The sequence below is a fragment of the Notamacropus eugenii genome, chromosome 2, assembly GCF_028372415.1.
Source record: "Notamacropus eugenii isolate mMacEug1 chromosome 2, mMacEug1.pri_v2, whole genome shotgun sequence".
In the NCBI taxonomy this organism is placed as follows: domain Eukaryota; kingdom Metazoa; phylum Chordata; class Mammalia; order Diprotodontia; family Macropodidae; genus Notamacropus; species Notamacropus eugenii.
The window spans coordinates 20,939,461-20,954,393 of NC_092873.1; the positions used below are offsets into that span (position 1 = coordinate 20,939,461).

The following is a 14,933-nucleotide window of genomic DNA, read 5'->3' on the forward strand; positions in this document are numbered from 1 at the left end:
TTATCATTTCCTCTGTTAAAAACTGACTAAGAGCTTTTTTGACAGGAAAAATTGAGGACATGAGTGACCTCTGTCTCTGAGAGAGACTGACCAATGTGGTCTGATCAACTCAAACACACAAGCAGAGAGGAGAAATGTAATGAGGCACCATGATGAGCCTCTCATCTGCCTTAGAGTCATGGAGGGACTTTTATGTAAGTGACCTATATATAGTACTGTGTATAGAGTACCAGGACTGATGTCAGGAAGACTCATCTTTGTGGGTTCAAATCTAGCCTCAGACATGAACATTTATTAACTGTGTGACCCTGGGCAAGTCACTTCACTGTGTTTGCCTCAGTTTCCTCATCTGAAAAATGAGCTTGAGAAGGAAATGGCAAACCAGTCCAGTATCTCTGTCAAGAAAACCCTAAATGAGGTCACAAAAAAAGGAGCATAACTGAACAGACAGCCCCCTCCAGCCAAACCTAGACACTGAGGGCACTGTGGCTGCTGTCCAAAGGTCAGCCCCACTAGGATAGAATAAGCTCTTCTTCGCTGCCTGGAAGCCAGCACTCAAAGATTTCTTTCTCCTTCATGAGAGATGGTGGGGAAACCAAAGAACCCAGAAATATTGAAGGATCATTTGTTACAAGCACAGGCTCAGAGATTAAAAGCTGGAGGGGACCTCCAACTCTCACATTTTACAAATAGGGAAACATAGGCTCAGGATCATAGGATCATAGATGTGGAACTGGAGGAAACTCCTCCTTAGCAGCTCTGGTCCAGTCCCTCCCCGCCCTTCCTCAAGGCTCTTGCTGCTTTTGAAGCGAAGCGGTTCTCCTTTGCTTGCCACTGGGACATCATCCATCAGCCTGGGTTTGCTGAGTACCCACCTAAGCCCAGCTTTCCAGCCCTTAGAGACACACTGAGAGAGTCCACCAAGGACAGAGCAGAGCTCTAACCCTGAGGAGTTCCTCAGACCCGGTCCAGGCTATCTGAAGGATCCTGGGCCAGTCATTCATTCAGCCTACCTGATCTGAGCCTGTTTCCTCATGTGCACATGGACCACAAATAATTCCTGCACTCTCGGGACTCGAGTTTGTTCTGAGGAATAAATGAGAACAAGTCTAACAATATAGACTTGGGAAGTAGGCTCATTACAGTCTAGGTGGGAAGATAAAATCCTGAGAGAAGGCTGACCTTGACTTTAGCTTCGACCTAACCCTACCCAGTCCTGCAGCTGGAAGGAACCTCAGATATCAGCCAGTCCAACTGCTCCAATTTACAGAGGCGGAAACTGAGGCTCACAATTGAGGAGTGACTAGAGAGGGTTCTCTGATCATCTCCTGGGGTAAGAACTCCAAGGAAGAGGTCAGCCTACCACTATAGGAGCAGCTCAGGAGGGACAAACAGAAGCAGCCTGGCTCTCCCCTGCCTCCCCTTGGTCCTTCTCCCAGCCTCCCCAAACTAAAGGCTCCTTGGTCAGCTCCCGGCTCCCTGCTTGCTTCCCAGACACAAAAAAGTTGCAGGTTCACGAGAGAGGCGAGCTCTGGTAGTCGAGGTCCCAGCCTTGGAAGGCTGGGGTGCCTGTAGGGTGGGAGGTGGGAACAGCTAGTGCTTTCTCCTTGGGTTCTAGATTGGGAGGGGGTGCGGAGTCGCTTTTCTCCTCTCACGTCCCCACCAGCTGCCTCCCGGGAGGCGGGGGCGACGGCAGGTAATGTGGGATAATTGCTCCCCGGCCCGCTCTTATCTCTATCTCCGGGCCCCCCTCCGCCGTCCTTCCCACCCCCGTCACCTTCCCCGGAGGGCAGCGTGGCTCCCTAAGCTTTTTCCCAAAGCCTCTAATTGAATGACAGTAATTTGTGTCTTTCGCTAATGTAGCTGGCCCGCCTAAGGGGCAATTATCCCCCTCGGGCCAGGCGGGCCGGTGACGTAGCCACTTCTCGGCTTCCCCGCGCCGCCCCATAAGTAGCCAGAACTCAGTGGGAAGGGAGGACTGAGGCGAGAGGGACAGCCACCTGTCCTTAGCCGCCCCAGCCCACCACCACCCCTGCCGACTCGTCGGTCCTGCCAGCGTTCTCTCTCCAGCCGGCAGCCGAAGCATGCAGTGAGAGTCCGAGCGATCAGAGCCCGCAGTCCACAGTCCGGAAGCCTCGCCGGTCCTCTCCTCTCCACGCTAGTGCGCCAGCCCTGGGAGCTCAAGGTAGGGGCAGCATTTGGCTCGGCCTGGGGGGATGGTTAGCCGTGACCTTGATTAGGATTTCGGGTAAGTCTGCGCGCCGCCTTTCTTTTAAACCCGGGCTCTGGGCGGGCGTCTGGTGCAGGTGGTTGGAAAACTCAGAGCATCTCCTCCTTCCGAGCGCAGGGAACTTCCAAGGCGTGCCATCCCCCTGAGACTGTCACTGAGGACTGAGTGGAACAAGCGTCCCAGCTCAGCTCAAGACACGGGTCCTGGGGCTCAGAGGAGCAGATAGCCTCAGCGGAGTCTAGACACGGGTTCTTAACGAGACATTAAGATGTGGACAGATGTCAGGGGGTCCAGGAACTTGGCGAGTGAGAAACAAATGAGAGCTTTATCTTCATTCATCTCTAACCGACATCTCGTCTTTTCCTTCAATAATTTAGACATGGTTCTGAGAAGGGTCCACAGGCTTCTCCAGACTCTGTTCAAAGGGTCCGAGACACACACGAGGTTAAGATCTGGGGAAGGGGTAGCTTTCTCCATTTCTGTCTGGTAAAAGGTCCTTCCTCAAATTGCTCCTGGAACAAGCGCCTGCAGCCCTTGTGTTCATGGAACGGACAGCTTGGCAGCAGCCCCTGCGTGCAGGCAGGCAAGCGGGTGGCAACTGACCCTCAGTGACTGATGTCAGTAGTTTTCCTATTCTCCGTCTGGGTTTGGGGCAGATTCTAAAGCTTTGAAACTGGGGGCTCTGTTGCCCCACAATCAGTGAACTCACCAAGCCCTATTCTTTCTGGGTGAGCTTGGGTAAGTCCCTGAATTTCTGTCAGTGAACATATATTAAGCATCTAGCAGGTGCCCAGACCTATGTCAAGCACTGGGATACAGAGAGGAAAGGCTGTCCCAGCTCCGAAGGAGCTCACAGTCCTTAGACTGTGGGAGGGACAGACAAATTGGAAAAAAAATAACCAAGGGAAAGCCTGGCGTTAAGGGGGATCAAGAAAGGCTTCCTGTGGGAGATGAGATTTTAGTGAAGACCTCAGAGAAGCCTAGAGGCAGAGAGGAGGTGACCCTTTGATGGCTGGGGGCAGTCAGAGGAGAGGCCAGGGCAGGAATGGTGGGTCCTGTGTGAGGAACAGCCCAGGGCCAGAGTCCCTGAGGCTGGGGGTAGGAGGAGTGTTTGGAAATCTCTGTTTGCTCACCACGTGCCAGGCACTGTGTATGTGCTAAGCACCAGGCATACAGAGAAAGGCACCAATACTGGCCCCCCAGAAACCACTTTCTAATCTCTAATCCTCCACTACAAAATGAGCTGAAGTAGATGCCTCCAAGATCCCTTTCTGCCAGAACTCGAAGGTCTTATGGTCCTCTTCCTGCTTTCCTTCTTCCCCCTTGGGGTGGGGTGGGGGGATCCTGAGGCAGCCAGTCCCTCTACCTCTCCCTACCTCCCACCACTGTCCTGTCTTGGCCTTTCAGATGCAGAGGTGCACCCGAAGCCTCCTCTTTGCCTCCCTCATCCTCTGTGCCACCCTGTCAGAGACCCTGGGACTCGTGTTGTCTGTAAGTGCATCTCAATCCCAGCTGATCTTTATGGTGGGGAGGGGGATGGGAGCAAACTCCCACTATTATCTCAGGGAATAGTGGAAACATTACCTTATATATAGCTGGCAGTGCACAGAAAAAATTCTCAGCTTTGGGCTAGGAAAAAAAAGTCTCTCCATATGTCCCTCCATCATAGGAAAAGAAGGCATGCAAATCCCCAGGTGCTCTGTACTGCTGTGGGCAATGTCACCTAAAGGGGGAGACCCTAGGAAAGAGCTGGAAAGGAAGATTTGGAGGAGGTGGCTAAAGGCCAAGCAGGGAGGACCTGGGCTTTGGGGCAAGGGACTGACTGATTCTCCCAAGGTATCCACAACTCCTTGGGTTCAATTCTACCATGTTGGAAGCTGGGCAAACATTTAATGACTTACAGGTAGATCTGGATCTGTACAATCAATTCTAACCCTAAACCTAATGATCCCAATAGCTTTAAGCTAGAGGAGGTTTCAGGGATCAGCATGAACAATTATTAGCAAACAACACTTGCTGTCTGCATGCAGGTCACTCTGCAGGCCACTAGAAGATACCTGTAAAGTTGCGTATAAATATAATACAAATAGAATCACCGAAAAGTCAGTGAGTTTTATTATAGGAACCTCAAAGAGAACCATTTTGGACAATGGATACTTTTTGTGGTAATTGAATTTACGTGATAACTTGTGTCACTGTCAGTACTCCCAGTAGAATCTGAATTTTTGTATTTAAAGTGAGGTGCAGCTGAATCACCTGTACGTAATGCGGTATCAAAGATAAGACTGTAGGAAAAGAACCCCAGAGATCATGGAGTCATTGAGACCCAGGGCACCTGAGTCTCAATGAGCTAATGTAGTTTCCAAAATTACTTAGATCACCCCAGTTTGCAGATGACCCCAGGAGAATCTGGTTCCCTGTGGCTTATGCCACGCACATGCCATAAACTATTTCTCTGACATCCTGAAAGACACTGGGCTTTGTTCTACAGTGTAAAAGTTCCCTGGGCTATGTGTATTCATTCATTAAATCCAAGGTTACTTGAAATAGAGCTAAGTGTGAGCTCATGTCAAGTTAGATCATACCAAAAGAGGTTCCATAATGGGCACTTTTTTCCTTAAGCTAGGACCTATAGCAGATTTTTTTAAAATCTAGCTACCTAACTGTTCTTTCTCCCTTTGGTTAAGGCCAAGGAAAAGAGAGGCTGGACCTTGAACAGTGCTGGTTATCTCCTTGGTCCACGTAAGTGAAAGAGACATTTATTTTCTCCTCCAAGGTAAATAAGACAAATGTTGAATCTTTCAAGCTTGACTTAACTAGCTATCTGAGTCAAATTTCTTTCCTTCTTTAGGACTCAGTTTCTTCATCTATGTATTGAAGGGGTTGGATTTCTAACTTGAAAATTTCATGTTTCTAAATCCTTCCGTTTATAAAGGGATGTGTAGTCAGTTCTTCACTGTTGGAATGTATTAAAATGTGTAGACTGGGACAGATAAAGATAAGTGAATCTGAACAAAAAGATTCTTCCTGGGATAAATGAAGACTTTGTCTACAGAACACCAAACCTCTAAACGAATCCAGGGGAATGTGGATAAAATTAGGTTGATTCAGTTGAGCCGGGAGGGGTGGTGGTGGAGAATTACTCACCTGTGAATTACCTTTTAGTTTTAATCAATAGGTCCCAAGAGGGCACTTAGCTATGCTGGAAAGGAAATCGAGGGGGAGAGCTGAGCACTATTGCTGCATTATTGAAGCACTGTCCTGGACTTTCTCACTCCTACCCATAAAGCCAAGTCCTTGCTCTCTTTGTAACTCGTCATTCTTTTGGGGAGATTAGCACTCACCCCTCTAGTTAAGTAACTCCAATCTGAATAAGAAACTTTCTTTCCAGACTGGAAATGCTCTTTCAGGTTCCCCAGGAGGGGGAACAGGGCATACCATGAGCTCCCTTTGTTAGAGTAGGAATGTAAACTTGGAGGCAAGGCTCTTATAGAATTGTCCATACAGATGACCTCACCCAGGAAGGTGGCACTTTTGACTTCTCAGTGACTCTGCTGGGTCAATTCCTCATTTGGGGAGGATGGATTGGTTTCAACCAATCCAAATGCTAGCTACCATGGAGAGAGGCATGAAGCTTCTGGGATCTGGTAGTTGCAGTCTGCGATCCTCGGGATGCTTGTATATCTTGGTGTATTTAACACAAAGAATCACAGAACCTCGGCTTTGGAAGGGTTCTCACAGTTCACCTTGTCTAACCTTGGCCTTTTACAAATGAGGAAACAGAGGCACCCAGGCTTATGCTCAGGATCTTAAATCTAATTAGTGTCATTGCTGGGGCAAGAAGCCAGGTCTGACTCAGTCTTCCAGGCTTTTTGACTGTATCATTTGTTTATGGGGTTTCTGAAGTATCTCAGTAAGCAAACAAACCTCTAGATTAGAACCCTAGAAAAGAGAAGAGTATTTTTGAAGTGTGTTTTCCATGCATCCCACTTGAAGCAGATGATAGGAGTTAGACCAGAATTTGTTTTAAAATGTCAGGCATGGTGGATTTCTTGTGGCATTGAAAACATTCCTAGACAGCCAGTGATCTAGTTGTTAAAGGCTTCAGCTATTGAGAGGTAACAGGTATGCTCCTTGTAGCTTCCATGACCCCCGCCCCTCCAGGAACCCAGTCAGCAAAGGGCTTCATCACGGTAAGCATCTCCTCATCCCGATCATTGCCCTGTTATTTTAACAGCCAGGGTCAAGCCTCAGAGAGCTAACAGTCTACAAAGGCACAGACAGAAGGAAATGGATTGGCAGATCTCAGAACCCCCCTTGGATTTCAGCCTGAGGAGCCTTGGCATAGGCTGCCCTTCCTCAGCCCCTTCCTGGAATGCCCTTCCCCCTCACCTTTGAGTCTTGTAACCAGACTGAGCTGGGGGGGGGGGGTCGTCCTTCAGGGAGCTTTTCTTGATGCTCCCAGTTGCTCATGCCTACCTATCAAATCACTCTGTAACCACATTGTGTGCATTCTGTATCTGCTTTTCTCTGTATAGGTTATCTCCCCATAGCCAGAGGCTGTTTCCTTTTTATAAAGACAAAATGAGGGCAAGTGTCTGGGTTATAGCAAGCATTTAATAAATGTTTGTGGAATAAATTAATGACTGTGTAGCAGAGGCTGGGGAAATTGACCTAGAAAGGGATATCCTCAAGGGAGCTTGCTTACAGAGATGGGAGAGAAGTGGTTCCTCTGTCCTATAGGACATTTTTCTCTCCTCTATAACTCCAGGGGGATTTTCTTGTGCTTTGCCACGAGGAAGGGGAAAAAAAAAGAATTTCTAGGAATATCTGAAGAGCAGCAAAAGTAATCTCTCCTTCCCAGCAATAACCTCATCTAGAGTCATGGTAAAACTGGTGGCATCTCAACAACCCCATGAGGGATTCATTCAGGAAATCCCTTATGTCAGAACCTGCAGCTCAGGGTGTTTCTATTTTGGAGAAAATGGAGATCTCCTGAGAGCCCCAGTTGGGAGTAGCTGGATTCCAACCATCTTGAATCTCAAATCCTAAATAAAGAGAATTTCCACTTAGGGTCTGTATGAAGGGATCAGCAATGGGGCCAGCTGAAAACTGGCTATCCCTCCTTCCCCTGCCACCTCTCCCTCCTCTCCCCCAGTGACCAGACTGTTCAGACTGTGAGTTGTCTTTAGCTTTCTTGTTGGGTTGGGAAGGCTGCTTGATGTCAAAAGAGTGGCTCGAATCTCCACTACATGGAGCCTCAGTCAATGGTTCTTAACTTGATGTTGTTCATCCTTGTTTCTTTGGAATGCTGACCCCTGGCCCAGGAATTCAATACAACCCCACTGGCCCAGCTCGAGGAAGAGGCTCCAAACTCTTTCCCTCTTTGCTTGACTCAATAGATGCAGTTGATAACCACAGATCATTGAATGACAAGCATGGCCTTGCTGGCAAACGGGATCTCCAGGTTGAAGATGGCATGAAGCCAGGTAAGGACATGGACACAACCATGCTACTTTCCTAAATGCTGCAGACATTTCCCTCAATTCCTCTCATTTTTAGTGCCCCCAGAAGGGGCAGAACCCGGAGCTGAGGATCTGGTGCTTTGGCTTCTAGGAGGTCTCCCTCTGCTGCTCCATTTATATGTACACACCAATGGGAACCTTACAATGGGAACTACTGCCAAATGCTCTCAGTGTATACTTTTCCTCCATTTTATAGAAGAGGAAACCTAGGAATGGACATATTAAGACACTCAGAAGCACAATTGGGAGTGGGGGTCATTTTGAAGTCCAAATTTAAAAGGAATTAGGGAAGGGTTTAAAAAGCATCTTCAGAAAATTGCTGCTGATCCTGACATCCATGACAAACACTAAGAGTCTTTTTGAAGGGAGCTCTCCAGGCAACACATTTAAAGCAGGGGACTGAAGTTAGCCCAGACTTGGTTTTAAAGTGGCAGGCATGGTGGAAAACATTCCCAGACAACCACTGAGCCAGCTTTGAAATGCCCCAGAGCCAGAGAGGTGACCAGTATGCTCCTTGTGGCCTCCATGACTAAAGAAATCCCCCAGACCAATTGGACTCTTCTCTCTCCTTAGTCTGTCCACATGTCCCCTGAGTCTTCAGAATCCTCCCTTCCTTCCTAGTGCATCTCCCATTTCCTCCCTACCACACCAGTTCATGTTCATATCACCTCCTTCTGAGGTCATCACAAGATCTTTCTCACCAGATCTCTAGTCTCACTATCCAACTTACCCTGCAAATCATGGCCAGATCAATCTTTACAAGGCCCTGTCCTGATCATGTTACTCTATTGTGATTTCCTACTGCTTGGAGAATCAAATTCAAATGCACAATCCTGATTCAGTGTCCACCACAATCTAATGTCATCTACACTCCCAGCTCCTCTTCTACCATTTCCTTACAGGAATTCTAGCTCCAACAAACTGGACTCCCAGGCAGTCTTCATATTTCCATTGTACTTCCTTTCTCCACACTTTTGCCCATGCTCTTTCCCTCTCCACCTACTGAAATATTGCCCATCATGAGTACCTTGATGGAAAGAGATCACTTCCTTTTGGCCTTAGCCCTTCTGGGCTCTTCTGGTACTTGTCATAGTTTCTCCAGTAATTATTTGTCGCATAATTTATTTTCCCCCACAAGATTATATGCTACTTAGTGGCAGAGACTATGTCTCTTGCGTCTTACTCTTCTCCCCAGTGTTTAAGGCATCGAGTAGTGACTCCTTCTGGACTGGATGAAATGAGGGCTGAAAGACAATTGTCTCATTTTAGTCTTCTGCTTGTCCTGAAAGACTTGTGCAACTCACCAAGTGGGCGCCTAGGAACCAAAGGGAGAACTGTCCAGCACTCATCTCTATTGTATCCCATGAACTCCTTCTTCTGGTCAGGACCACTCTCAACTGGCAGAGAAAATTCCTAATGCCTGAGGTAGCTGACACCACAAACAGGCTACCATGTGAAAAAAATGTTCTCTTTCCTTCATGGAGTGCATGAATTCTCTGCTTGAACATCCAGTTGACCTTCTAGGAGAATTACTGTATAGCTACCTACCTATTGGTCATGCTTTGACACAGTCCCTTTGAGAACCATATGATCTATATGTTGTGACTAGGAATAATTCAACATACCATCTTCCCTTTCTTCATTCCCTATAAACAAGCCTAGATCTCTTTCCCCACTTCCCTAACTGTTTTAGTACAATACTTAGGATCTCTTTACCTGTTTTTAGGCTAATGAGCTATTTTCACGTCTAGGGGGAGAATTGGACTGAGTGAGCTTCATTTTCCAAAGTAAATTAAATTTCATACTTTTAGAAAGCTCCAGAGCTCTTACAGGCCAAAGGAGAGTAGTATACCAAACATTAAAACTCTAGTGTTAAGTTTATTTTCTGTAAAAGAGAATGAATGTTTCACTCGATTCATGAAAATGTCAATGAACAATATGATGGGAAAAGTAGAGCTCCAGCTGGTTTCAGAGTTGGGAGGAGCATAGAGTTCACTCTGTACCTGGTCAAGGATCTGTTCCGTGACCATCCCCAACAAGGGGCCAGTCAGCCATGCTCTACCTGAAGACCTCTAGGGAGAGAGAGCCTACCGCCTGCCAAAGGAGTCAGTCCATCTTGGACAGCCCTCGCTGTTAGGAACTCCTTCTGTTGAGCTGAAATATGCATCTCTCTTATTTCAACCCATTTCCTCTAGTTCTGCCTTCTAGGATCAAGCAGAAAAACCAGAGAGGCCAAGATGTAGGGATATGTGATGGAAATCAGAGGCCCTGGCTTCAAATACTAGCTGTGCCAATTCATACTCCTGTGACTTTGGGCAAGTCATTGAGTTTCTCTGGGCCTCAGTTTCCTTATCTGGAGAGTGGGACAAAATGATCTCTGAAGTCTGCTTGCACTTCAACATACCATGTTGTATAGATTCACAACTTATGCTTTCTAGGAAACTTTGCAAGACCCATGTCTGACGACCACATTGTGCGTACAGTACTTGAGTTTCTGACATACTTGCATCTCAAAGGTACGTAAAAGCATTTTCTAGTTTGTTTTACATTCCTCAACTGTTAGAATGCTGGACTCTTCTGGAGAGTTGCTGAGAAAACAACGAATACTATAGTTTTCTCACACCCAGAATTTACACAGACGTTGAAATTTGACAATTTAAAAAAAAACTCAGTAGAGTTAGAACCATGATCCTCCTAAATCACCTTTTTAAAATCAATCAATAAGTGTTGGCCAATCAATCAAGATAGAGTCAAGGAAAGTCTGAGGTTCCAAACCTGCCTTTTTCCCCATGAGAAAACTTCCCTTCCTCAGGAGTCAGCCACTTAGGGCTTGCATAGGGATGTTGCATAGGAAAAGGATGGAGGGTCTGGTTGGCATTTTTAATGTCTCCTGTAGTTGAGCAAAGGCTTTCTCTTTAGTTACTTTTAGCTGAGCTCTCTGCAAGCACTCAGTCTTATTAACTTCTGGAGTTAATGAGAGTGCCCCATGTTATTTTGTCATATATTTACCTTAGACTTCCCACAAGTTTATTCAAGTGATGGCTCAACTACAGTATCATATTGAAAGAGAAAATTGAATTATGAAGTAAAACCTCATTAATTCTGATGAATTGTGGGAACCCACTACACCATCAGCTGCCTCAAGTTACACATGAACCTGGACTCGTTTTGTAGTTGTACTTCAAACTTTGTATGTGCATGCAAATAAATACACATTATGCACATGTACAGGCACTAGAAATTATATATTTAATAACTAGAAATTAAATATCCATTAATTACAAGAAAATTAATGAATTCTGCATGGACATGTATCTCCTTTATGGGCTGAGAGCACCTCACAACACTATTTGTTGGACCATGAAAACCGAGAAATTATACTTGTGTTCATTCATTCCTTTTTATGGCTAATTCTTGGATTAAAGAGACATCTTAAGCCCCCCTGGTTTAAGTGTTTATTTCTAGCTCAGCAACTGCCTCAGAGAAAAGGCAGAGGTACCTGGCATTGAAATATTACAAATTCTCTGCTTTTTTATTTACCATAAAGATCTTGGTAAAGTGGAAAGCAAAGGAATTGGGAGAAAACTGAGGCTCACCTGAAACCTGGGAATTTAGGTGCTGAAGTTTCTTTTGTCTGATTCTATCATGGCTCAAGCCCTTTGCAAAACCCTTTAAGAGGGAAAGGGTTGGCAACTCAGCCCTACAATAGGAAAAGCAGCCATCAGCAGGTGTAGGTTCTGAATGTAGGGGACACTTCAGTAGTCAAAGGATATATGTTCTCACCTATGCCAGAATTCCTCCCATTAATACAGATTGTAACCCAACAGTGGTTTTTCACCCCCTGTGCTTTTTGTCCATGATGTCCAGGAGACTGCAGCAAGGATTAGCAAGGTAGAAATAGACATGTTTAGTGCTCTCTAAAATGAATGACTTGGAAGGTCAATAATGCAGAAGAATTAAGAAATGCTAAGATTTCAGACCCTGTGTTATTTGCATTTAAGTTCATGCCTAGAGAAGACAGTGAATAATTTGCTGTGAGTTTTCTAGGACAAAGTAATTCATAAAGGTAGCCAAGCACCCCAGGACTAACCTCACTCTGACCTCTGTGTCCTTTAGTGTCACTGAAACAATGCTTTCTGTGGACTCTTTCAGAAGCTGGGGCCCTTGATAACCTGCCGTCTGCAATCTCATCAGAAGAAACAAATCAGTCCTGAGAGAATGTGTTTGGTTTTTTGTCTGTGATTGTGTGCTCTAAGGTCAAACTTTACAGAAGGCTTTGACAGAATGGAGTTCAGAGTATAGTGGTTTGCAATCTACAAACTTAACATGTAGTAAACTCTTCCTGCCTCTTCTACCCCTACTGATGTGATGTTAGAATCCAACATTTTGCTTTCACAAATATTTTACTTTATGTGATAAAATAAAAAAACAGCAATTGACTTTGATTGCCTCATTCCTCTATAATCATGTTTTAAAATGTAAATGCCTCCTGCTTCTGTGTCAAATGTATTTCCTGCTATTTCAGATAGTCCTAGAACATTTTGTTCTTCCGCAGAAAGACATAGCACACAAGAATGCAACTTCATTTTTAATATTAACCTGATCAACATAATTAGAATAATACATTCACTTCTGTAAATAAGAAAAGTCCACAACATAGCCCAAAAGAAATGATCTTCAGAGTAAATGGCCTTTAGATGTTCATGGGGCTGTTTCATAACTGGGAAAATCAAGAGCTGACTGATTATTTAACAGATTGAACTTAAGACCATGTTTGTTGTTAGTGTGTTGTATAAAGAAAGAGAGGTCTTTCTTCACAAGAAAAGAAGCTTTTGAGGCAGAAGTCCCAGAAAAGGGTAGCAGTGCTGATCGTGATTTTGAGGTTCTGCAGAAAGAGGGCAGGGCACTAAGTAGGCTATAAACAACCAGGACCACTGAGACTCTCGGAAACATCCAGACCAACTCCTCCCCCAAAGAATCCCCACTAGACCATGCCTGACTAGAGGTCATCCAGCCTCTGCCTGAAGATCTCCAAAGAGCTGGAATTCTCCATTTCTCTCCTGCCTATTGCACTCTGGGACCACCGTCCCTGGCAGGACATTTGTCTGACTTCCTGTCTCAATTCCTCTTTGCAATTCTCTGCTCCCCTGCCCCCTCCCATCCATTGCTCCAATTTCTGCTTTCTGGCATCAAAAAGAACACTTCTAAAATGCTATTATTTCAAATGCTCCACAATGATGACCTTCCTCCACCTCTTCACCTCAACCCCTTAGATTTCTTTTTTTTTCCCAAGCTAAACATCTCCAGTCCTCATAGAGCGTGAACTCCAGGCTCTTCACTACCCTGGCTGCCCTCCAGCTGATCATTGTCTTTGACAAACTGTGGCTCCTAGAACTGAACAAGACCTCCAGCTGGAGAACCAGTACTGCTGCTGCTACTGTTAGTATCCATTACTGGATAGCACTTTTAGGTTACATTACTACTGCTGCTGCTACTCTTACAACGTAACAAGATATGGATCATTTTGACACTAGGCTATGTAAAAGACTCAGCTATTGTTCCTCTAAGAGGGGCTTCTGTTTTCTGCACCCACTTCTTTCGGCCCTCCCGGAAATACAAGAACATTTCTATAATTAATACCCTAGTGGAGTTCATCAGAGATATTGCTTTATACACTTTTGATGAGGAAAAGGAAGACAGGAGAAAGGAAAAGTGGAACAAGCATTGAATTAGGCTTCATTTCAGTCCAGGAAATCTCAGTCTGAGTCTTTGGGACTTTCCTCCTTGCTGTCTCAGGGGACCTGACACAAGCAACATGGCCGATAAGGTCTCCATCTCAAGTTCCCCATGAGTGCTTTCACTGTGGAAAAAAGCCCATGGTGTCCAAAATTGTAGAACAAAAGTGCCCCCCCATCTACACAAAAATTGACCACCTATTAGGGCACAAAAACCTCACAATCCATTGCAGAAAGGCAGAAATATTAAATGCATCCTTTTGAGATCATGATGCAATAAACATTGCATGTAATAAAGGCCCATGGAAAGATAGATTAAAAATTACTTGGAAACTAAATAATCTAATCCTACAGAACGATTGGGTCAAACAACAAATCACAGAAACAATAACTTCATCCAAGAGAATGACAATAATGAGACAACATACCAAAACTCATGGGATGCAGCAAAAGCGGTTCTTAGAAGAAGAATCTCTAAATGCTTACATGAATAAAATAGAGAAAGGAGAGATCAATGAATTGGGCATGCAACTAAAAAAAAGCTAGAAAAAGAATAAATTAAAAATCCCCAACTAAAAACCAAATTAGAAATTCTGAAGAGCAAAGGAGAGATTAATAAAGTTGAAATGAAGAAAACTACTAAATAAATAAAAGAGCTGTTTTTTTAAAAAAACATAAAATAGATAAAACTTTGTTTATGATTTTAAAAAAGAAATAAGAGATCAAAATTGCCTGTATCCAAAATGAAAAGGGTGAATTTACCACTAATGAAGAGGAAATTAAAACAATAATTAGGAGCTATTGTGCCCAATTGCATACCAATAAATTTGATAATCTTAGTGAAATGGATTAATATTTACAAAAATATAAATTGCCCAGATAAACAGAAGAGGAAATAAAATACCTAAGCAACCCCATTTCAGAAAAAGAAATTGAACAAGTCATCAATGAACTCCCTAATAAAAAATCTCCAGGGTCAGATGGATTTACAAGTGAATTCTATCAAATATTTAAAGAACACTGAATTCCAATACTATACAAACTATTTGGGAAAGTATGCAAAGGAGTACTACCAATTTTTTTGTGATATAAATATGGTGCTGACATCTAAACCTGGAAGAATCAAAACAGAGAAAGAAAATTACAGGCCAATTTTCCTAATGAATATAGATCCCTCAGTCTGAAGGCTACAGAGGTGAAAAGAGCTCTTCACATCTAGTTAGAATGGGAAAGTTTAGAGATCAGTTTGTCTAAGTTCCACTTAAATTTGCTCACAGTTATTTTCTGGATAACGTCATTTGGAGAGGCATTTGACCAAATTGGAATCACCTGACTGGAAATTGGTTTTTGTTTCATATTTTAAATCCATAATATTGTTTCTGATATTGGGCAGATATCGTATTAGGAATGCAGCTTCTTTTCTAATCTGAATGTTGCTAGATT

The 14,933-nt window shown here is 44.4% G+C and overlaps 1 protein-coding gene across 2 annotated transcripts; it reads left to right on the plus strand.

Moving 5' to 3' along the window:
* The first annotated feature begins 1,658 nt into the window (after nt 1-1,658).
* Nucleotides 1,659-12,194, plus strand: GAL (galanin and GMAP prepropeptide). Of its 2 annotated transcripts, none has more exons than XM_072639375.1 (6): nt 1,659-2,185; nt 3,638-3,721; nt 4,918-4,972; nt 7,633-7,719; nt 10,194-10,271; nt 11,908-12,194. In XM_072639375.1, exons 2-6 carry the CDS (start codon nt 3,638-3,640, stop codon nt 11,967-11,969), a joined length of 366 nt encoding a protein of 121 aa, XP_072495476.1. In that variant the 5' UTR covers nt 1,659-2,185; the 3' UTR covers nt 11,970-12,194. The 2 variants fall into 2 exon arrangements, with proteins under 2 accessions (XP_072495476.1, XP_072495477.1); XM_072639376.1 differs by having other exon boundaries at nt 1,970-2,185; nt 7,558-7,719.
* The last annotated feature ends 2,739 nt before the right edge of the window (nt 12,195-14,933 follow it).